This window comes from Staurois parvus, unplaced genomic scaffold (assembly GCF_062004578.1).
Source record: "Staurois parvus isolate SC_StPar_1 unplaced genomic scaffold, SC_StPar_1.0 ptg000287l, whole genome shotgun sequence".
Classification (NCBI taxonomy): Eukaryota; Metazoa; Chordata; class Amphibia; order Anura; family Ranidae; genus Staurois; species Staurois parvus.
The window spans coordinates 1,923,601-1,949,099 of record NW_028318083.1 but is presented as its reverse complement, the minus strand read 5'-3'; the positions used below and the strand labels follow the sequence as shown (position 1 = coordinate 1,949,099).

At 44.2% G+C, this 25,499-nt stretch overlaps 1 protein-coding gene across 1 annotated transcript in view; it reads left to right on the top strand.

Annotated features, from left to right (window-relative positions):
- The first annotated feature begins 453 nt into the window (after window positions 1–453).
- LOC149458319 (uncharacterized) overlaps window positions 454–25,499 on the top strand; it is a 171,360-nt gene continuing 146,314 nt past the window's right edge. The window contains exons 1-2 of the mRNA XM_089682144.1: window positions 454–537; window positions 4,594–4,730. Coding sequence (XP_089538270.1) covers window positions 454–537; window positions 4,594–4,730 — 221 coding nt within the window. The remainder of the gene's footprint in view (window positions 538–4,593; window positions 4,731–25,499) is intronic.

Here is a 25,499-nt window from a genome sequence, read left to right as displayed (position 1 = left end):
GAGAGACAGTCACCACTTTCTGATCTGAGCGCAGGGGGAGAATTGAGCGATCAGTAGTGTTTGATCACTTAGTTCTCAGAGCAGAGCCAGTGGGGAACAGCTGTAGCTGGGATTGGTACTGCAGCCATCTAGGGGAGTATGATTTTTTATTTATTTATTTATTTGCTGTTTCTGAACTTCTCTTTTAAACATGGCAGAGCTGGAGTTATCAGAAAAGGAAATTTAAAATAGTAGTCAGGAATTACTTTTTTTTACGTTATGCTATGTGCAAGAGAACACACAACAAATATAAAGTAAGTACCCAATCTGCTGCTAAAACTAAGGTGTGACATTCAGAACAGAAGCATTATATTAAGTGGTTTTGTTTAAATACCTTAGTAATTTAACTCTGAAAAATAAACATATTTCTGTGGGCAAGCTACTAGTCAATTATTTCATTTCTTTCTTCTAGGAATGCCTCGTAATAAAATTGTTCCATACGCAGATAAGCAACCAAATGTTGTAACATCGAAAGAAGACATTGATTTCAATAAAAAGGTAACAATAACACTTTATGTGCACCATAATATGTACAACATTTCTAAGATGCATTTCCTGGCAGTTGGTATTCTAGGCTTCAAAGGTAGTTTTGATGTGCCTGACAAGTCAAAGCAATGACATTTTGTGAGATCAGCAATACTACTAAACCTTTTATTGCTCCGAACACGCCTTTTTTTGTAGCTGCTGAACACTTCAGCTAAATTAATCAAAGTCCATACCTTTCTGACAGGCTTTGAAGTGGTAATTGGATAATTATTTTCTTTGCTGATTTGGCTTTGTGGCTACAGTTTAAAGGCAATGCATGTAACCTCAACCTGCTCTGATAGCAAATGTAAGAATGTGGACAGACATTGACCTGGCTTGCCATCAGTGTTTCCTTTTTATATATCAAAAATTGATGAAAAAACCCAAAGTATAAATAAATAAATAAAATGTTTTGCCTTTGCAGTTAAAATTGTGGGGCTTACTTTCAAAGCTTTTGTATAAGTTAAAGGAACACACAATAAAATTAAAAATGTAAGAAAAAATGTTAACTTACAGAAAGTTAACTTACGGAAAGTTATAGTTTGGATGTCTACTTAATTACAGTACATTCTATATTTCATCCAGACGTAAATTACTGGAGTTTTTAAACAAGTAAACAGAATTTACGTTTTACAGGAGAATCTTCATTGCTCTGAACAAGTGCTGGCAAAAAGGATCTGTTTACAGTACTTTTAACTTATACTGAGCTTAATTTTTCCGCAGAATACCATTGGGGATGTTTTCCTGTATCCCTGCTACAACGAGGGGTGGGAATTGCACTCAGTGTGCGGCAGGCACTTGGATAGTCCAGCAAAACAAAGTCAATGAAGTTCAGACAGTTGTCGTGAAGATGTAATGTCTGTACATAGGATTTCTCTCCATAGATGCTGCTGTCATATAGACATTTGAAGCTGAACTACATTAGGAAAAAGTGGCTACCGGCATTTTCCTAATTCACATGCATTTTGGTGTGTTTAACTACTTCAATACCAAACACTTTTACCCCCTTCTTTCCCCGCACAATTTCCAGTTTTCAGCACTGTCACACTTTGAACGACGATCACCACTGAGTTTTTTTTATTTTTTTCTAAATAAATGAAAAAAGGACAGAAAATTCAAAAAAAAAAAGTTTTTCATTTCTGTTATAACATTTTGCAAATAAATAACTGTTCTTCATAAATTTAGGCCAAAATGTACTCTGCTACATTTCTTTGGTGAAAAACCCCAAGTCAGTGTTTATTATTTAGTATGTAGGAAAGTTAAAGAGTCCAGAAACTATGTTATATATCTGAAAATCGATCAATCCTGTTGTACTGACATCTCATTTCCTGAGTCCCACAAATGCCAGGGCAGTACAGATATCCCCCAAATGATCCCTTTTTGGAAAGTAAACAGTCCAAGGTATTTAGTAAGAAGCATAGCAAGTTATTTGAAGTTATAATTTGTTGTCATAATTGTTTGGAAAAGGAAGAAATTAAAAAAGAAAAATTCACAATCCTTTCATTTTTTTTACATACTGTCACCAGTGCAGTACAGTGTCATCATAGAACTGGTGTGGCGGTGATCAGGGACACTGACTGGTGACAGTAGAAAAAATAAATACATTTTTTTTTTATTACATTTATTTTCACTGCTATAAGCAAGTTATTTTACTGAATTAAATCAATTAATTCATTATGTATTGTTGTGATTGTCACAGGAAGGATATGTTTGTGATATGTTTCCTGAGTGGAAAACTGCAATGCAAAGCGGTACAACATTTTAAATACAGTGTAGCGCAATGCATGTCAAGAAAGCACACCAACACATTTCTAAGCATATGTTTTTATACACACTGTACAATTTTTTTGTGATACTGAACTGGGAAAAATTGCCTATGTTTGGTTCCAAAGGGTATTCTGTGCCATGTACTATTTTTTTAAGGTCGTGACATGGAGTAGATAGCTCTCGTGGACGATGAGTCCACAGCAGACAGGAACTATTTTTAAGGGCTAGGTAGCCCACTTTTATTTTAAAGAAAGCAAAATTTTGCAAACAAATGATTTCCCACACAGGTGATCTTCTCCAACTTCAACGGAAATTCATGCTTTGGAAAATGCCAAGCCACTTTGCTCATAGGCACACTCAGCTTCAATTGCAAGTACCTCTCCTGGATACTCTTTAGCCTTTAGATACAGCGCCTTGCTGTAAGGCACACCTCTGACCTATGGATGGGGTTCTCCTTACACCCCGATAGGAGCCAACCTGAATCCTGGAACTGAGATCTCTGTCTCTTGGCTTCCAGCTGGGTCCTCTGACCCTTCAGTGAGACCTTCCATCTCCCACAAGGGGAGCGGTCTCCATCTGCTCTGCTGACCGCTAGTACACTCCGCTATTGATTTCTGCGTTTGCACGCTGCCTTGCTAACCTCCTATCCTCTGCCCCTCTGACATGTTTTGCTGCACCTCCATATAAGACCAGAGAGAGCTGGCTCTGATCAGCATTATCATTTCTGACTTTTACAGCATCTTTTAAAGTATCACCAGCTTGAGCCTGTGGGACATTTAGTACATCATTTTTCACATTATGAGAAACGCTTTTGCCCATCAGGGTGGCTACACAGTTGTCCTGGGAAACCTCAAGTATTTTTAACTACTTGCCGACCAGCCACTGTAGAAATATGGTGGCAGGTCGGCACGGCTGCGCAAAACCATGTTTTAAAACGTGCTTTTGCAAAACAGGTAGGGGGCGTGCGCGAGGCACGCCACTGACCTACCTGCGCCGCCGATTGGGGCCGCGGGTGTCAGTCGCCGGGTCACGGCCGGTCATTACCTACCGTGTCCCGACGATTAGCGGCAATCACTGACAGAGAGGACAGCTGCAGTGTTTACACTGCAGCTGTGCTTTCTGTCAGTTCCCTGTCAGCTCCTGACATGCTGATCCGGAGAGAAGAGTTTATCTCTCCAGATCAGCGTGTTCCCCTGCAGTACACACCTCCGCCCCCTAGTAAAACACTCCCCTCACACAGTTAACCCATTCAGTGAATAAAAAAGTTAACCCATTCCTCCCCAGTGCCATTAGTACAGTGTCAGTGGTTTTTTTTTTGCACTGATCACTGAATTGGTGCCATTGGGGATGTCAGTGACCCCAAGTCAGTTCCCCCCCAGTGTCAGAATGTCCGCCGCAGTCCCGCAGTCCTACCATAAGTCACTGATTGCCGCCATAAGTCGCTGATCGCCGCCATTATTAGTATAAAAACATTTTTTAAATCCCAGTATCTTTCCCACCATTTATAAATGCTATAACTTTCATGTAAACCAATTAATTTACACGTATTGGTTTTTTTTTAGCAAAGACTAAATTTGATTTTTAAATTTTTTTTTACTGGACATGTTTTATAGCAAACAGACCAAAATATTGTTTTTTTCCTCAAAATTGTCAGCCTTTTTTTTATAGCGCAAAAATAAAAACTGCACAGGCGATCAAATACCACGGAAAGAAAGCTCAATTTGTGGGAAAAAAAGGATGTAAATTTAATTTATGTACCTTATTGCATGACCGCACAATTGTCCATTAAACTAGCGCAGCGCTGTATAGCAGAAAAATGGCGTAAATTGCAGTATCTATACCATAGTTTGTAGACGCTATAACTTTCACACAAAGCAATCAATATACACTTATTGGGATTTTTTTTACCAAAAACATGTAGCAGAATACATTTTGGCCTAAACTTATAACTAACTTTGAGTTTACTATATATTTGGTATAGCTGAAAGTAAAAAATATTGTTTTTCTTCAAAAATTATTGGTCTTTTTTTGTTTGTAGCGTGAAAAATAAAAAGCGCACAGGTGATCAAATACCACAGAAAGAAAGCTCTATTTGTGTGAAAAAAGGACGTAAATTTCATTTGGGTGCAGCATTGCATGACCGCGCAATTATAAGTTGAATTAGTGCAGCGCCGAGTAGCAAAAAGAGGCCTGGTCATTAAGGGGGGTAAATTTTCAGGAGGGCAAGTGGTTAAATACTAAAATTCTTATATTTACATACAGAAGGGAGAAAAGGACCCATCAAAACAGCATTTTCAATGGACACAGAAAGTTGAAATGGTTTCTGAAAAGCAGATAGAGAAATGCTCCACAGCTACTTCTTATCTGGATGAATTGGAGAAGCATCAGTATTCTGTATGGTAAGATGGCATGTGATAATAGCATTCTGGATGAAAGATTTTAGCTGATGTAAGACGGCAAATTAAGATACAGCTCAGTTCTAAATTCAAATTACTGTGAAATTTCCTGTCCATAATTGGTTGCGTTTCCTCGTACTTCAATTTTTGTATACTTTCTGCTGTTGTTTAAAATGTTTTAAGCATTTTAAATTTAAACAAAGCAGGTGATGTTGGAATGCATTTTCAGTACATTCTCCATGATGATGGAAATGTCATATACTCTATAAAGATTACTTATAGGTGTTACACAAACATATTGGAGCTGATTTACTAAGGATTTTAGGCTGTTCACTTAGCATAGTGACTTTTCACTTTGAAAGGGTATTTTCCCTTAACTCAGAGAATGTGGTGAAAATTCACTTTGCAAACAATACCCAATGGAAATATAATAAAAACATCATATTTGCTTGTAGATGATTGGATGGTTGAAGCCAGCAGAGCTTTAACTCATTAAGCTAAGTTAAAACTCCCCCTGAAAGGTGAACATTCTGCCAGAGGAAATAGAAATTCTGGAGAGGTAACAGAATATTTTTTATCACGTACTGTATATTACAACTTCATGTTGCCTTAATACCCATTGAAAAATCATTAAGCTAATTGTGGAAAAAATCAGATTGGTATTTTATCACATTTTGAAAATTAATCCTTTATTAAACATGTGTTTGCATAGCCATCTACATTTAATAATGTACAATAATACAAGCATGAGTTTTATGTTTTCATTTTCTTCCCAAAAATATATTTTAGTAGAAAAACATTTTTGCTATATCACCAGTGTCAAATGTTTATATCCCACTTTTGTAATGTACTGTGTGTTAATAAAGCGAATCAGTTTGCGTACAATTCATTGGCCGTTCACAGAACTCATCATAGATTCTAGAAATTAGTATGCTTCTCCTGAGCCCCAATAAAATAAAGAGGGGGCAAATCTGGAAAATCAGTTCTACCTTTTCAAGGCTAATAAGCAAGAGTTTGTCAAACAGTGTATGGAGAGCCAAGCACTGCCCTGGGGGACATGTACCAATGCAAATAAACCTTTTTAAAAGCACTGTTCAGCAGGGAGAGGATCCTCTCTTTTATGTGGCTTTAAATGTAACATTGTAAAAACACCAATAAATTCAATTACATGCTTGAGATATACCTTTAAACTATATTTGGTTTTATGGAACAGTATGATTCTCACTGACACTGTCCGTGACATCACATGCTGGCATCAAAAATTTGCATGTGTAAAACATATATTTTATTTTCACATTATTGGTTGGCTTGAGCATAGTAGAAGCAACAACAACCAAATCTGATTCATTATTATAACTAATAAAGAAAAATATTGCTTTTTTATGTGGTTGTGGATGCAGCATCTTTTTTTAACAAGAGGCAAAAGGCATAAACTGATCAGTGGGAGTGGCAGCCACAACAGATCTACAGTAAAGGCTGTAGGAAACTGTAATCTTCAAAAATATAAAGCTTAAGCCCCCAACTTCATAAAACATGCCCATTGGCACAACAGTTCAATAGTATAGTTCATGTTCTTCACACCACACTCCATTGTCTTAAAAGTTTAATAATTCCTCACTTAATACCCACCCCCTCCAAAATATTCACCATCTGTGGCTTTAGGTAATAGGGAGGAAAATCTGGCTAGATGTTTGAGAGGCTTACTTTATGGCACATCAAGCAGGGAAGAGGGTCAGTCTTCTAATCCCTTCCTGCCATCTCCAGCAGCATCCTTAACCAGACATGTGTCTCTTCTGTAACTGCTGGAGTGGAAGTAAAAACATCCACTAATCAAACCATGCCCAGCATCTCAATGTCATCTTAGCACAATCTGCTTCCATTCCGTCTGGTGGAATTGGTTTCTTTCTATCAGTTTATGGCCTGTGCTGCACCACAGTGTCAGATACCCAACTGCAATTTTTGCCCAGAAATCCATGTCTTCCCTCCACCAGAATGTACAATGATAATGTCTCTGAATCTCTAGACTATGCTGTCAGTGGTAGGGTTTACATGGTCACATGCATGTGGTCCAGTAATCATTGGTAGGAAAAGAATCCATAACCTTCATGGTACACTGGGAAAATTTGATGGCTGCTGGGAATGATGCAGGATGGGACACAACACTGGAGCTGGTGGTATCACTGCATGTCCTGCACCGTGGTATTGGTGACAGAGCAGTCAACTCCATTCCCTCCTTCTTAATGGTCTTAGGTTGTGACTACTTAGAATCAACAGCCCCCCCCCCAAAAAAAAAAAATCACCACAGCCTATGCAATTGCCCAGGCAAAATGCTGACGTGCTGTTTTGCAGCTGGTATTAGACATGTGCACGCTGTAAACTTTTGTTTTGTTTAATTTTGGATGCATTCATTCATTGAAGAAAAAAAAATTGAATTCATTTTTCCATGGGCCCAAACTACTATCGCATCATGAGATGTCATCCAAATGAAACAAATTCTGGAGGCTTTTTAAGGTCAGGCAGACCAAAAGGTTGCTGACCCCATGCCAGCTTGTCAGATACCTAGTGGAGGCAAAGCTGATGGAAGGGGTTCCCTTACACTCCCTGTCCAATACCTCTGTAGTTGATGATAGGTTGTAGCAAGACACAGGTGCCCATGATTGGTCCTTACACAGTGGATGTTTAGATGACAGTATGGATACTGCTGTGATGCTTAGATTGGGACTTGTGCTGAATACTAGCACACAGGTGGAGAGCAAGAATTTTTAGGTTCAGAAAGCAAGCTGCAGTCAAGGCAAGCTGGATTAAGCAACAATCTTACCAAATCAGATGGCAGAAGTGGGGTCAGAAGCCAGAGTTGATATTAGATGAGCAGCGGAAGTACCAAAACAGCAGGTAGAGGACAAAGTCAGGACAGAAGCCAAGGTCAGCAGCAGGAGATCTGGATACAACAGAGTTAGAAGGCAATGGATTCAAACACAGGAAACAGATTACAGGTCTGATCCTAAGTCACAGGAGCTGATGACCACTTAACAATTCTCTTTAGAACTACTGTATACTTAAAAACGAAAAAAATGCATTATTTCACAAGAAAAATCCCGAAATTGTACAGACTAAAAGTATATTATGTGTAAAGCTTTAGTGTATAATTTCACTGAAAAAATAGAACAGTTGTTTAGTCTATGTGCACTATGGGGTTTATTTACTAAAGCTGGTGCACACATTTCTGCAGAGAAACCAATCAGCTTCCAGGTTTTATTGCTAAAGCTTAATTGAACAAGCTAAGGTTAGAATCTGATAGGCTATCATGCACAAGTGCACAAGATTCTGAGTGAACCAGTTTTAGTAAATAAATCCACATATGAGGTGCTTTAGTAGGTTACAGTTTTACAATGAGAAAACAAGCAGATTTATAATTAGGAAAATGAGAGCATTGAATCTCACAGTAAACGGGCAAAATATTGTACTGTATGTCACCTGTATTTAAACACATACTAGGTCACATGTTTTACAGGACCCCCACCAGCCAGCTTTTTTCTTTAAAAAATAACCTTAGAGTGTCTTTTGCTTGATGAAAGATCTCCCAAAGCATTGCAGTAAGCACCTGCACAGTTTCACGAGGGGGCTTTGTCAATAGGACCCAGACCAGCCAGAATTTAATTTAAAAAAAATCTACATTAGGTTGTATTATGGTGTATTTATTTCACTGTAAAAAGCCTCCAAATATTGTACTGCGTAAGTGCAGTCACACTTGCTTTTTTAACAGGACAGCTTTAATAATAAAAAAAAAAACATTAAAATATATTTATTTAACATAGAAACATACAAAAGTTATGGCAGGAAAAAAACACCAAGTGGTCCATCGAGTCTGGCTGTTTTTTTTTTAATATTTATTTATACATGTTTTAAAAGCTGCCCTCTTGAGCTTTATATACCCCTTTGATGCATGTCTCCCCTTTCCCTTCTTTCCTCTAGAGTCTAGACCAGGGGTCTGCAACCTTTAAGACATAAAGAGCCACTTGGACCCGTTTCCGAGAGGGAAAAAAAGACTGGGAGCCGCAAAACCATTGCAACATTTAAAACAAATCCGACACTGCATATATTGCAAAAAGCGCTCTGGTCATGAAGGGGGTTTAAGGGCACAGTAAGCAAAGGGTTAATCAGGGCCACAGTGTATCGTCATAATCACAATCATAGCCTTAGGTCAGTGGTGGGCAACCTTTTTTTTCAACTGAGCCAAATCTCGCCAAAACCACGATTGAAATTTATTTTGAGAGAAACATTTTTAAAACTGAAAATACATCCCCCATATAGTAATTCATCACCCATATAGTAATTCATCCCCCATAGTAATTCATCCCCCATATAGTAATTCATCCCCCATAGTAATTCATCCCCCATAGTAATTCATCCCCCCTATAGTAATTCATCCCCCATAGTAATTCATCCCCCATATAGTAATTCATCCCCCATAGTAATTCATCCCCCATATAGTAATTCATCCCCCATATAGTAATTCATCCCCCATAGTAATTAATCCCCCATATAGTAATTCATCCCCCATATAGTAATTCATCCCCCATAGTAATTAATCCCCCATATAGTAATTCATCCCCCATATAGTAATTCATCCCCCATATAGTAATTCATCCCCCATAGTAATTCATCCCCCATATAGTAATTCATCCCCCATAGTAATTCATCCCCCATATAGTAATTCATCCCCCATAGTAATTCATCCCTCATATAGTAATTCATCCCCCATAGTAATTCATCCCCCATATAGTAATTCATCCCCCATATAGTAATTCATCCCCCATAGTAATTCATCCCCCATATAGTAATTCATCCCCCATAGTAATTAATCCCCCATATAGTAATTCATCCCCCATAGTAATTCATCCCCCATATAGTAATTCATCCCCCCTATAGTAATTCATCCCCCATATAGTAATTCATCCCCCATAGTAATTCATCCCCCATATAGTAATTCATCCCCCATAGTAATTCATCCCTCATATAGTAATTCATCCCCCATAGTAATTAATCCCCCATATAGTAATTCATCCCCCATAGTAATTCATCCCCCATATAGTAATTCATCCCTCATATAGTAATTCATCCCCCATATAGTAATTCATCCCCCATAGTAATTCATCCCCCATATAGTAATTCATCCCCCATAGTAATTCATCCCTCATATAGTAATTCATCCCCCATAGTAATTCATCCCCCATATAGTAATTCATCCCCCATAGTAATTCATCCCCCATATAGTAATTCATCCCCCATAGTAATTCATCCCCCATAGTAATTCATCCCCCATATAGTAATGCATCCCCCATATAGTAATTCATCCCCCATATAGTAATTCATCCCCCATAGTAATTCATCCCCCATATAGTAATTCATCCCCCATATAGTAATTCATCCCCCATAGTAATTCATCCCCCATATAGTAATTCATCCCCCCTATAGTAATTCATCCCCCCTATAGTAATTCATTCCCCATATTGTGTCAATTCACTTACCTTTGCTCCGCGCGTTCCTCTCGCTGTGTTCCCGCACCGTTCTGGTCTTCAGGGCGGACTGTGAGAGGAGAGGAGTTCGTCACGCTGCCCCGCCTACATCCTGACAGCCAATGTTTGCCAGCGGGCGCCCGGCACACAGAAGAGCTGCATTAAAAGAGCTTGCCGACCCTATTGCCTGTCACCTGGTGGGCAGTGTGCTCCGGAGCCGCAGGAAAGGTGAAAAAGAGCCGCATGCGGCTCCAGAGCCGCGGGTTGCCGACACCCGGTCTAGACTGTATATATTAAATTCCTGAAGTCTCTCTTGATATGTTTTATCCTCCAGACCTTTCACCATTTTTATTGCTCGTCTCTGGACTCGTTCGTTCTGTCTTACCAATATCTTTTTGCAAGTGAGGCCTCCACAATGGGACACAGTATACTAATTGAAGTCTCAGTAAAGACCTATATAGGGGAATCAGGACCTCCTTCCTCCTGTTGGTGACCCTTCTAGTGATGCATTCTAGCATTAATTCTATTCTCTTTTCCCATTGCCTGGCCACACTGTTTGCTCATTTTGTAATTATCTGATATAAGTACTTCAAAATCTTTTTCCTCTGTGGCTGGCCAACTCTGTAAGTGAGGTCTCCACAACTGGACACAGTATTCTAAATGAAGTCTTGGTAAAGACCTATATAGGGGAATCAGGACCTCCTTCCTCTTGTTGGTGACCCTTCTAGTGATGCATCCTAGCATTCTATTTGCATTTCCCATTGCCTGGCCACACTGTTTGCTCATTTTGTAATTATCTGAAGTAAGTACTCCCAAATCTTTTTCATCTGAAGTGCTGGCCAGCACTATACCCCCAATGTACTCTGTCAAGGGATTCTTTTTTCCTGGGTGCATTATTCTACATTTAGAAACAATGAACTGCTTTGGCTAATCTTCCAGAAATGCTAATTCATGTTCCATGTTAGAGACTCCTCCAAAGACATCAACCCTATCGTGCTCTACCATAACTTACCTAGCAACCCTTTAGTCATATCACTTACATATTAAATAGAACAGGACCTAATACAGAGCCTTGTGGTCCACCACTAGTGACTGGTCTCTGGTCCAGGGAGCGCCATGGCAGGTGTCGGCTTTTTGCGACTCGGAAGCTGACATGTATGATGTCACGTTCAGGACATGGCTGTCACTTTTCCCAATTAGAATAGCCAAGTATACATGTATTGTAATATGATCTGCAGATGTCAATACATTTTGAAAAGATTATCGCTTCTTTAGGACTGGTTGGGTGAGCGTTGCACTAAAGTATGAAACAAAAACATTGAAATATACCTTACACGGAATAATACAAATTACATCTAAAATAAATACAATATTATTATCTCACCCAGACAGGAATGGCGTGGGTCTTATTCATATAAAACCTGCACAAGTATCTAATGAAAAACCAAATGAATTCATTATAGAGATGGAACAAACATACAATGCCCACATGGGCTAAACTCTTATCACTATATGGCTTACATGCACTTACCCTTACTTATTGGTCCAACAACTATATCTTGAAGTTCTCTTAGAACTCTGGGATGAACACCATCAGGGCCCATTGGTTTGTTAAGCCTTCCGAGCCAGTTCCTCCCTCTGTCTCCAGAAATCCTAAATATGAACCGTCATTACCAGAACCAATATGTTTTTCCAACTTGTTATTGCTTGTACAATTTATTTATGAGAAGGCTGAACAGAAGTAATTGTTTAAATGGTTTGCTACATTCATGTCCCCCTCAGCATAAGTGCTGTGTCCAGTTATCATTTTAGTGATCCCGATGTATTTTTTCCTTCTAACGCTGACGTACTTAAAAAGGTTTTGTCTCCTTTCTTAATAGATTTAGCAATTTCCTCCTCTTTCTGTACTTTGGCAGCACTGATCATGTGTTTGGCCTCCTTTTGTTTATTTTTATACACTTCTCTATCAGCTACACCTCCTGTTTCCTTGAATCCTTTGTATGTTGATTTTTTTTTCTTTACTATCCTACTCACCTCTCTACTGAACTATATTGTTTTTCTTTCTTTATTTTATTCTTCCTAATTTGCCTGATATATAATCTAGTTTTCCCCAGGATGGTAGACTTTAACATTGTCCACTGCTTACTTCTGTCGTTTTATCTCAACCTTTCAGTTAATTTTTTTAGAAAATCCCCCATTTGAGCAAAATTTGTTCTTTTGATATCTAAAACTTTTGTTTTTTAATATGATTTTTCTGTTCTTGTTTTAATATCAACCCAGGGACACCAGTGATGACTAGAACTCAAATTTTCTCCCACCTCAACATCAGACCCCATCAATCCCCATTTCAGTATTAGGTCTATATTATGATCACCTTGGGTTGAATGTTTTACCAACTGTTTCAAAGAAACCCCATTCAGTGCTTCAATTACATCCATCTTCCAGCTTGTAATAGCAGCTTGAGAATTCCAGTTAATGTCAGGCATGTTGAAGTCACACATAATTTAAACCTCTCCCTTCATTTGAGTCATCCCATCAATAAACAAGTTATCTTAGTCTTCAGTCTGTCCTGGGGGTCTATATGCTACACCAATTCTAAGGTACAATCCCTCTCTGGTTGAAAGTCAGACACAGGGGGCTTTGAGTATTTCATTTATTTTTTTATTTAATATTAGCATTATGCTATTTTTGACATATACTATTTGGAAACTCTACCTCCCCTCTTCCCTACTCAGTCATTCCTGCACAGTGTGTACCCTGGTATAGTTATTTCCCACTCATCTGAATCAATTAACCATATCTCTGTAATTGCAACAAGGTCCAAGTTATCCCTAGACATAAGAGCTGTCAGCTCAGAAATCTTGCTGCCAAAACTACGAGCATTAGTGCACACAACGTGACAAACACTGTTATCTACAGCTTAATTTCTAGCACCAAAAACATTCACGGATGTGACTACCCCATCAGCCCAGTCCTTATTAACACAAACCCTCACATTTGCTTTAACCTGCTTGGGACAGAAATGTTCATCATCAATTACATCTCCGCCCATATTTCTCAGTTTAAATGCATGTCCAAAAAACTCCTAAATTCCATACTAAGAAGCTCAGTACCCTTATGTGAGGGTGCAGACCATCTCTTTTGTACAGCTCAGTGTCAGACCGCCTGCTAGCATCATGACTAAAATAACTAAAGCCTTCAGTTTTGCACCAGTCCTTTAATCAAACATTGAGCCATACAAATTACTTCTCTCAAATATACCCTAATTGTTGAAGATACTGGACCAAATTCTGAAATTCCTTCTGTACAGAATTCACATCATTCTGGTACAAATCATTTGTGCCAAGGTGCACAACAACATTGACATTGCACTCTTCACTAGCTTTTTTGACAATTTTTAAAATGCACATTTTATCTCTCCTAACATCACCAGGTAAACACCTAACTTCCACATGATTTCCTAAAGAAACTTCTCCTTAGCCACAATACTTGCCTGGTTTGCAACAGTTACTTCTGGTGAAGCAATTTGTTTTCTCATGGACCTCCTTCCTAAGCAGAAAAGGATTGCCAAACTCACAATGCTTTGTACTAGGTCTCATTTGTAACAGGACACAAACTAGTCATATTTAAATCAAGAAATCAACATTAGGATGTAATTTATTAACTGAAAAAGCCTCTAAAATATTGTAGTGCTTATGTACACAGTATTAAAGTTCACCTTTAAGAAAAAAATAATAAATATACATATTGTTCCAGGAAATAATGTACATATATTATTTTGTTCTGATGAGCCTGTAAAGCATTGCACCCAAGATTAGTAGATCACAGGTGCAAAGTAAGGCTGCTGCAGACATTGCCTCCAGCTTGTCGGTCTGCCTGTACCTCCAAATTGGCAGACAGTTATAAAGCTGGAGAACAATGAACTATGAGAGCACTCACTAGCACCCTCACAGTTCTTTGAGAACTACAAACCGTGGCAGATGGAACTTCTTCAATCATTCACAGTGACAGCAGGTGCTTACAATGTGGGCAAAATTAAAATGTTTTTTAGTTTTGTCCGTCTTTGTACCAAACCTGTGCTTGGATTCTAACTCTTATTATTTAAAAAGTTGTTTGCCATGCTTAGCTAGCAGGCTGCCAGGGGGTTAGAAAGGGGTTAATATAGGCTCTGTGTTTTTCTGGTCTTTCTAGGCTCTGCCCTCTACCCTGCTGTGCTATAAAAGGGAGAGGGATCTGCTCTCGTGTGCTTGAGCACATGGGAAGGATAGCAAGCTGGGCTATGGACTGATGCAGCTGTTATCTTTAAGGAGACCAAACCTTTTGTGGGTGTCCAAGCGGGGTCCCATGGAATATCAAGTGGATTGTCTGAGCAAATGGACATTATCACATGTAGAGGTATGAACTGGCAGCCTGGGGTAGGAAAGAGAGGTTTGCGCTGCAAAATATCTGTGAGAGACTGTGTTGAATTGTCTTTATCTGTAAGAGTTTTCCAGTAAAAGTTTGTTAACTAAATGCCTGGTCTGGAGTTCTTCCATACAAAGAGGGCTTGTACAAAGGTGATGAAGAGGAGATGCAGCTATATTGCCATTGCCACAGGTAACCAGTGCAGTGGTGTGAATGTAATAGCAACCAGCCAGCACGTGGTAGGTACATGTCATAGGAGACAATCATCCTGGTAGTGAAGGGTTGGCGAGCTTGACCTCCTTCCTAGCTATTGGTACCCCATACCTGGGACTGACATGTCGGCATGGGAGACCTAGGGACCTAGCCTGTAGGTACAGAGAGCAAGAGACAGCAAAAAAGTGGTCTAAGTCAAGTTTAAACTCCTTAGTAACAGAGCTCTGTGCTAAGAGTCTGAATTTGCATTGTGACTAGGAGTGAGGGGACAAGCTATGACTGTGCTGGTGTCCTCTCAGAACTGCTGAGTTTGTGAGGGGAAGTGCACAGTTACATGGGAAAAGTGCTTAACTGTTCAGCTGTGCTTAAATGTCCAACTAGTGGAGCTGTGCAAAGGTAAACAACTCGCTTCTGAGTTGGGTGCCTCCTTAATGCTTCTTTCCACATGAACGTGACCTTGTGCCCGTGTTCCCAGGGCCTTAGCAAGCACGTTTGCGAGGTTCCCCATTTCAGGTGCTAAGCCCCACCCACATGCAGGAAGAGGATCCCTTGCCCGCTGTCATGGGGGTAAGGGAATCTGGAGGAGCATGGGGAGAAGAACTGGAGCATGTTATACCTTACACCCTAAATAGTCTTTAAATCACTAGCAGTAAGCCCAGTTTTGAACAGGATGTCCAATAGTCATTTTAAAATATAGATCTCAACATTAGTGTGTAATTTATTTAATGAAAAAAGCCCCAAAATTATTGTTGTGCCTGGATGGGAAGTATTTCATCACTTGTTCTAACAGGACAACCACCAGCAATTTTAAAATAAAAGAATAAATATTAAGATGCAATTTATTCATTGAAAAAAAGCAACAAAAGCTTTGTATGGGCACAGTATGAACTCTCTTGGACTGGGCACAATTTTGAACATGCCCTGCACCAGCCAATTTAAAATCAAGAAATCAACATTAAAGTGTACAATTTTTTATGTAGAAAAAAACTCCTAAAGTGATGTAATGCTAACATGTACAGTATTGAATTACTTGTAGTATGTCCCATTTTAAGCAGGACACCCACCACCTCATCAAAAATGTAGAAATCAATATTAAAGTGGCATTATTTGAAGAAACAAAAATCCCACGAAGCATTGTAGAACATAATGAGCAAGCTACTGCCAGCGGTCTACACAGGACACCCAATAGTTCACGGAGTCTACTCCTCACGTTGAAGAGTAAATCACATAGTCACATAATTTAGGGACATTTTTTTCATTTTGAAGATGCAGAACATGATGGACCCCATCTAGCTGCATGTGCCTTGTGTACAGCATGTACACATTATTAAATTACATTTAGGGTTCATGCACGCTGGTTTAAAAAAATGCTTCTCTTAGAGGCGTTTAGCATTTTTTTAATACCTCTAAAAGCAGCTAAAGTAATCTAACACTGAACACTCCTAAATGCATTTGTTTTTTCTAACATTGTGTTGTAAAAAGCTTATAAACTGTAACACTCCTAAATTCTGCAAAATGCTGGCACAGAAATTCTAAATATAAGCATTTTAATACAGCTTATTCTGGCAAGGTAACTGGCAGGTTTTTTTAAGTACAGTGTGCATAGACCCTTACTGGGCTCCATTTTGAACAGGACCTTCATCAGTCATTTTTCAAGACATAAACATTAGAGTGTAATTTATTCAATAAAAAGGTGCTCCCAAATGTTGTAGTGCCTGTGTAGTATTTAATCACTTGTACTATAATTAGAATGCATTTGTTTGTAGGAAAGAAAAGTTTTCAAAATATTCCAGTATCTATGTGTATAGTACTGAATCACTTGTAGGACTTTTAGGGGCCTCATGTCTAGCATGTCCGATAAGGACGTTTTAAAATCAAGAAATCATTGTGAACGCTTTATTATTTTGCAGCAAATAAGCCTTTAAAAATATTGCAGTGCATACTGTATGTATATAGTACTGGATCACCTTTACTAGATCTATTTTGAAAAGGACACCAGCATCTATTTTAAATCAGAAAATCATCATTAAAGTGTATTTATTTTTCAGAAAAAAAGCCCCCAAGACATTGTAGTGCTTTTGTATGCAGTTTTTAATCACTTGGACCAGACACCATATTGAATAAGAAGCAAATTTAAAATCTAGAAATACATATTACAGTGTAATTATTAGAGATGAGCGAAGAAATGAAAAATTCGATTCGACTGATTCGGCGAATTCGTGGACAATATTCGATTCGAGTCGAATAAATTCGCTGTGAATTTAACTTAAAAAAGGGTGTTTCTAGGCTTCAGAGAGACTTAATATTAGTGCAGAACACTGTACCTTTAATTTAAATGCCCTTGGAGTCTGCTGGGGAAGAGAAATAATACTGTCAGTCAGTATGACATGCAGATGAGTGCCGTCGATCTTAGAATCACCGCACACTTCACTCATTTGGGCAGTCACGGGGCCAAAACCAGAGTGTGGAGCCACAGTGTGGCGGTGGAGGCAGCAGCAATGGGAGGCCATACAGCACCCTATGACAAAAATGGAAACCACCAGCAGTGTGAGGAGACCTGAAAGTGGCACATGGCAGAGTGTGGCGATAGAGACAGCAGCAATGGGAGGCCGTACAGGGACCCATGACACACTCTGGACCTGGCAGCAGCATGAGGAGGCGGTACAGGGGCCCATGACAGATTACGGGCCTGGCAGCAGCATGAGGAGTCGGTACAGGGGCCCATGGCAGATTACGGGCCTGGCAGCAGCAATGGGAGGCCGTACAGGGACCCATGACACACTCTGGACCTGGCAGCAGCATGGGGAGGCGGTACAGGGGCCCATGACAGATTACGGGCCTGGCAGCAGCATGAGGAGTCGGTACGGGGGCCCATGACACACTCTGGACCTGGCAGCAGCATGAGGAGGCGGTACAGGGGCGCATGACAGATTACGAGCCTGGCAGCAGCAACTTGGACAGGAGGACGTTCAGCTTCTGCACCGTCGGGTGCGTGCTCGCAAACTGTTGTCTCTTGGAAACGGATTCCAAGAAAGACTGCTGACGGAATCCGTGAAGAGGAGTAGCAGGAGAAGGAGCATCTGAACGAGCGGAATATGCCAACAAGCGACAACAGTGGCCCATGACAGATTACGGGCCTGGCAGCAGCATGAGGAGTCGGTACGGGGGCCCATGGCAGATTACGGGCCTGGCAGCAGCTATGGGAGGCCCGTAATCTGCCAGCACCCTATGACAAAAAATGGAACCCACCAGCAGTGTGAGGAGACCTGAAAGTGGCACATGGCAGAGTGTGGCGATGGAGACAGCAGCAATGGGAGGCCGTACAGGGACCCATGAGAGACTCTGGACCTGGCAGCAGCATGAGGAGGCGGTATAGGGGCCCATGGCAGATTAGGGGCCTGGCAGCAGCTATGGGAGGCCCGTAATCTGCCAGCACCCTATGACAAAAAATGGAACACACCAGCAGTGTGAGGAGACCTGAAAGTGGCACATGGCAGAGTGTGGCGATGGAGGCAGCAGCAATGGGAGGCCGTACAGGGACCCATGAGAGACTCTGGACTTGGCAGCAGCATGAGGAGGCGGTATAGGGGCCCATGGCAGATTAGGGGCCTGGCAGCAGCTATGGGAGGCCCGTAATCTGCCAGCACCCTATGACAAAAAATGGAACACACCAGCAGTGTGAGGAGACCTGAAAGTGGCACATGTTTGGGGCATGATTCATGGCGGATTTAGTCAGTTGTGTCAGGAACTGGTGGTTTGAAATCCAGACTAATCCACGCCTGATTCATTTTCACAAACGTGAGTCTCTCCACACTTTGGGTGGACAGTCGTGTCCTCCGCGGAGTTGCAATACCTCCTGCCGCACTAAACACGCGCTCCGATGCCACGCTACTGGCCGGGCATGACAGCCTTTCAAGGGCAAATTCAGCTAGTTGGGGCCAAAGGTCAAGTTTCGTTGCCCAGTAGTCAAGGGGATTGTCTACCTCGGTTGGCAGGGTGCTGTCCAAGTAGGCCTAAGCCTGTTGTTTGAGGTCCTGCTCCAGGTCCACCTGATGCTGCTGCTGCTGCTGCGGCTGGTTAGTAGTTTCCTCACTGCGCTGGTGAAGAAAGCTACTCATCATCGACTGCAGACTGAGGCAGCCGCTGCTGGTGGAGCTGCCACTGCTCCTACCACCCCACCCCTCCCCTGCTGCCATGGCAGCGGAACACGAGCGCACAGGGCCCACAGTGTCTGAGGATGGACGTTGGCGCAGACAGGCAGAGACCAGCTGACTACATAGGTGTTTTTTATAGTACGTTATTTTGGCCTCCCTCTCAGCAGGTGTGAAAAAGGCCACCATTTTTGAACGGTAGCGAGGGTCCAACAAGGTGGACAGCCAAAAGTCATCCCTCTGTCTGATGGTTATTATTCGGCTGTCGCTACGCAAGCAACCGAGCATGCTATGGGCCATTTGTGCCAAGGAATGCGAGGGACTCCCTGCCTCCATCTCCACAGCATACTGCCACGGTGCGTCTAGGTCCTCTGTCTCCTCTTCCTCCTCCTCTACCAGATGCTCCTGCTCCTCCACTCCTGTCCGCTGAGTGGAAAAACCACCCATTTCACTCAATAATTCCTGAGCACCAATGTCCTCCTCTACCTCCTCCTCTTCTTCCAGTCCTGCCCCCACAGGGGCCATGTGGCGTTGAGATCTGTGCGCCACGTCTACCGCACCCTGACCAGCCATTGTTAACAGCATTTGTTCCAGGACGTGCAACAGAGGAATGACGTCGTTCATCCCATAGTCCTGCCGACTCACGAATAGCGTGGCCTCCTCAAAGGGCCTGAGCAAGCGCAGGTGTCACGCATGAGCTGCCAATGGCTGACATCTAAGTTACACAGGGAGTACCTTTATCTGCTTTTAACATCAGGAAATCTGTGATGGCCTTTTGCTGTTCGTAAAGGCGGTCTAACATATGTAGGGTTGAATTCCACCTTGTTGCAACGTCACAGCATGAGGAGTCGGTATAGGGGCCCATGGCAGATTAGGGGCCTGGCAGCAGTTATGGGAGGCCCATAATCTGCCAGCACCCTATGACAAAAAATGGAACACACCAGCAGTGTGAGGAGACCTGAAAGTGGCACATGGCAGAGTGTGGCGATGGAGACAGCAGCAATGGGAGGCCGTACAGGGACCCATGAGAGACTCTGGACCTGGCAGCAGCATGAGGAGGCGGTATATAGGGGCCTACGGCAGATTAGGGGCCTGGCAGCAGCTATAGGAGGCCCGTAATCTGCCAGCACCCTATGTCAAAAAATTCAACACACCAGCAGTGTGTGAGGAGACCTGAAAGTGGCACATGGCAGAGTGTGGCGATGGAGACAGCAGCAATGGGAGGCCGTACAGGGACCCATGACAGACTCTGGACTTGGCAGCAGCATGAGGAGGCGGTATATAGGGGCTTATGGCAGATTAGGGGCCTGGCAGCAGCTATAGGAGGCCCGTAATCTGCCAGCACCCTATGTCAAAAAATTCAACACACCAGCAGTGTGAGGAGACCTGAAAGTGGCACATGGCAGAGTGTGGCGATGGAGACAGCAGCAATGGGAGGCCGTACAGGGACCCATGACAGACTCTGAACTTGGCAGCAGCATGAGGAGGCGGTATATAGGGGCCCATGGCAGATTAGGGGCCTGGCAGCAGCTATAGGAGGCCCGTAATCTGCCAGCACCCTATGTCAAAAAATTCAACACACCAGCAGTGTGAGGAGACCTGAAAGTGGCACATGGCAGAGTGTGGCGATGGAGACAGCAGCAATGGGAGGCCGTACAGGGACCCATGACAGACTCTGGACTTGGCAGCAGCATGAGGAGGCGGTATATAGGGGCCCATGGCAGATTAGGGGCCTGGCAGCAGCTATGGGAGGCCCGTAATCTGCCAGCACCCTATGTCAAAAAATTCTACACACCAGCAGTGTGTGAGGAGACCTGAAAGTGGCACATGGCAGAGTGTGGCGATGGAGACAGCAGCAATGGGAGGCCGTACAGGGACCCATGACAGACTCTGGACTTGGCAGCAGCATGAGGAGGCGGTATATAGGGGCCCATGGCAGATTAGGGGCCTGGCAGCAGCTATGGGAGGCCCGTAATCTGCCAGCACCCTATGTCAAAAAATTCAACACACCAGCAGTGTGTGAGGAGACCTGAAAGTGGCACATGGCAGAGTGTGGCGATGGAGAAAGCAGCAATGGGAGGCCGTACAGGGACCCATGAGAGACTCTGGACCTGGCAGCAGCATGAGGAGGCGGTATATAGGGGCCTATGGCAGATTAGGGGCCTGGCAGCAGCTATGTGAGGCCCGTAATCTGCCTGCACCCTTTTTTTAAAAAAATTAAACACACCAGCAGTGTGAAGAGACCTGAAAGTGGCACATGGCAGCAGAGTGTGGCGATGGAGACAGCAGCAATGGGAGGCCGTACAGGGACCATGACAGACTCTGGACTTGGCAGCAGCATGAGGAGGCGGTATATAGGGGCCCATGGCAGATTAGGGGCCTGGCAGCAGCTATGTGAGGCCCGTAATCTGCCTGCACCCTATGTCAAAAAATTTAACACACCAGCAGTGTGAAGAGACCTGAAAGTGGCACATGGCAGCAGAGTGTGGCGATGGAGACAGCAGCAATGGGAGGCCGTACAGGGACCCATGAGAGACTCTAGACTTGGCAGCAGCATGAGGAGGCGGTATATAGGGGCCCATGGCAGATTAGGGGCCTGGCAGCAGCTATGTGAGGCCCGTAATCTGCCTGCACCCTATGTCAAAAAATTAAACACACCAGCAGTGTGAAGAGACCTGAAAGTGGCACATGGCAGCAGAGTGTGGCGATGGAGACAGCAGCAATGGGAGGCCGTACAGGGACCATGACAGACTCTGGACTTGGCAGCAGCATGAGGAGGCGGTATATAGGGGCCCATGGCAGATTAGGGGCCTGGCAGCAGCTATGTGAGGCCCGTAATCTGCCTGCACCCTATGTCAAAAAATTAAACACACCAGCAGTGTGAAGAGACCTGAAAGTGGCACATGGCAGAGTGTGGCGATGGAGACAGCAGCAATGGGAGGCCGTACAGGGACCATGACAGACTCTGGACTTGGCAGCAGCATGAGGAGGCGGTATATAGGGGCCCATGGCAGATTAGGGGCCTGGCAGCAGCTATGTGAGGCCCGTAATCTGCCTGCACCCTATGTCAAAAAATTTAACACACCAGCAGTGTGAAGAGACCTGAAAGTGGCACATGGCAGCAGAGTGTGGCGATGGAGACAGCAGCAATGGGAGGCCGTACAGGGACCATGACAGACTCTGGACTTGGCAGCAGCATGAGGAGGCGGTATATAGGGGCCCATGGCAGATTAGGGGCCTGGCAGCAGCTATGTGAGGCCCGTAATCTGCCTGCACCCTATGTCAAAAAATTTAACACACCAGCAGTGTGAAGAGACCTGAAAGTGGCACATGGCAGCAGAGTGTGGCGATGGAGACAGCAGCAATGGGAGGCCGTACAGGGACCATGACAGACTCTGGACTTGGCAGCAGCATGAGGAGGCGGTATATAGGGGCCCATGGCAGATTAGGGGCCTGGCAGCAGCTATGTGAGGCCCGTAATCTGCCTGCACCCTATGTCAAAAAATTTAACACACCAGCAGTGTGAAGAGACCTGAAAGTGGCACATGGCAGCAGAGTGTGGCGATGGAGACAGCAGCAATGGGAGGCCGTACAGGGACCCATGAGAGACTCTAGACTTGGCAGCAGCATGAGGAGGCGGTATATAGGGGCCCATGGCAGATTAGGGGCCTGGCAGCAGCTATGTGAGGCCCGTAATCTGCCAGCACCCTATGTCAAAAAATTTAACACACCAGCAGTGTGAAGAGACCTGAAAGTGGCACATGGCATGAGAGACTCTGGACCTGGCAGCAGCAGGAGGAGGCGGTATAGGGGCCCATGGCTGATTAGGGGCCTGGCAGCAGCTATGTGAGGCCCGTAATCTGCCTGCACCCTATGTCAAAAAATTTAACACACCAGCAGTGTGAAGAGACCTGAAAGTGGCACATGGCAGCAGAGTGTGGCGATGGAGACAGCAGCAATGGGAGGCCGTACAGGGACCATGACAGACTCTGGACTTGGCAGCAGCATGAGGAGGCGGTATATAGGGGCCCATGGCAGATTAGGGGCCTGGCAGCAGCTATGTGAGGCCCGTAATCTGCCTGCACCCTATGTCAAAAAATTTAACACACCAGCAGTGTGAAGAGACCTGAAAGTGGCACATGGCAGCAGAGTGTGGCGATGGAGACAGCAGCAATGGGAGGCCGTACAGGGACCCATGAGAGACTCTAGACTTGGCAGCAGCATGAGGAGGCGGTATATAGGGGCCCATGGCAGATTAGGGGCCTGGCAGCAGCTATGTGAGGCCCGTAATCTGCCAGCACCCTATGTCAAAAAATTTAACACACCAGCAGTGTGAAGAGACCTGAAAGTGGCACATGGCATGAGAGACTCTGGACCTGGCAGCAGCAGGAGGAGGCGGTATAGGGGCCCATGGCTGATTAGGGGCCTGGCAGCAGCTATGTGAGGCCCGTTATCTTGCAGCACCCTATGTCAAAAAATTTAACACACCAGCAGTGTGAAGAGACCTGAAAGTGGCACATGGCAGCAGAGTGTGGCGATGGAGACAGCAGCAATGGGAGGCCGTACAGGGACCCATGAGAGACTCTGGACCTGGCAGCAGCAGGAGGAGGTGGTATATAGGGGCCCATGGCAGATTAGGGGCCTGGCAGCAGCTATGTGAGGCCCGTAATCTGCCTGCACCCTATGTCAAAAAATTTAACACACCAGCAGTGTGAAGAGACCTGAAAGTGGCACATGGCAGCAGAGTGTGGCGATGGAGACAGCAGCAATGGGAGGCCGTACAGGGACCATGACAGACTCTGGACTTGGCAGCAGCATGAGGAGGCGGTATATAGGGGCCCATGGCAGATTAGGGGCCTGGCAGCAGCTATGGGAGGCCCGTAATCTGCCAGCACCCTATGTCAAAAAATTTAACACACCAGCAGTGTGAAGAGACCTGAAAGTGGCACATGGCATGAGAGACTCTGGACCTGGCAGCAGCAGGAGGAGGCGGTATAGGGGCCCATGGCTGATTAGGGGCCTGGCAGCAGCTATGTGAGGCCCGTTATCTTGCAGCACCCTATGTCAAAAAATTTAACACACCAGCAGTGTGAAGAGACCTGAAAGTGGCACATGGCAGCAGAGTGTGGCGATGGAGACAGCAGCAATGGGAGGCCGTACAGGGACCCATGAGAGACTCTGGACCTGGCAGCAGCAGGAGGAGGTGGTATATAGGGGCCCATGGCAGATTAGGGGCCTGGCAGCAGCTATGTGAGGCCCGTAATCTGCCTGCACCCTATGTCAAAAAATTTAACACACCAGCAGTGTGAAGAGACCTGAAAGTGGCACATGGCAGCAGAGTGTGGCGATGGAGACAGCAGCAATGGGAGGCCGTACAGGGACCCATGAGAGACTCTGGACCTGGCAGCAGCAGGAGGAGGTGGTATATAGGGGCCTATGGCAGATTAGGGGCCTGGCAGCAGCTATAGGAGGCCCGTAATCTGCCAGCACCCTATGTCAAAAAATTCAACACACCAGCAGTGTGAGGAGACCTGAAAGTGGCACATGTTTGAGGCATGATTCATGGCGGATTTAGTCAGTTGTGTCAGGAACTGGTGGTTTGAAATCCAGACTAATCCACGCCTGATTCATTTTCACAAACGTGAGTCTCTCCACACTTTGGGTGGACAGTCGTGTCCTCCGCGGAGTTACAATACCTCCTGCCGCACTAAACACGCGCTCCGATGCCACGCTACTGGCCGGGCATGACAGCCTTTCAAGGGCAAATTCAGCTAGTTGGGGCCAAAGGTCAAGTTTCGTTGCCCAGTAGTCAAGGGGATTGTCTACCTCGGTTGGCAGGGTGCTGTCCAAGTAGGCCCAAGCCTGTTGTTTGAGCTCCTGCTCCAGGTCCACCTGATGCTGCTGCTGCTGCTGCGGCTGGTTAGTAGTTTCCTCACTGCGCTGGTGAAGAAAGCTACTCATCATCGACTGCAGACTGAGGCAGCCGCTGCTGGTGGAGCTGCCACTGCTCCTACCACCCCACCCCTCCCCTGCTGCCATGCCAGCGGAACGCGAGCGCACAGGGCCCACAGTGTCTGAGGATGGACGATGGCGCACAAAGGCAGAGACCAACTGACTACATAGGTGGTTTTTATAGTACGTAATTTTGGCCTCCCTCTCAGCAGGTGTGAAAAAGGCCACCATTTTGGACCGGTAGCGAGGGTCCAACAAGGTGGACAGCCAAAAGTCATCCCTCTGTCTGATGGTTATTATTCGGCTGTCGCTACGCAAGCAACCGAGCATGCTATGGGCCATTTGTGCCAAGGAATGCGAGGGACTCCCTGCCTCCATCTCCACAGCATACTGCCACGGTGCGTCTGGGTCCTCTGTCTCCTCCTCCTCCTCCTCTACCAGATGCTCCTGCTCCTCCACTCCTGTCCGCTGAGTGGAAAAACCACCCATTTCACTCAATAATTCCTGAGCACAAATGTCCTCCTCTACCTCCTCCT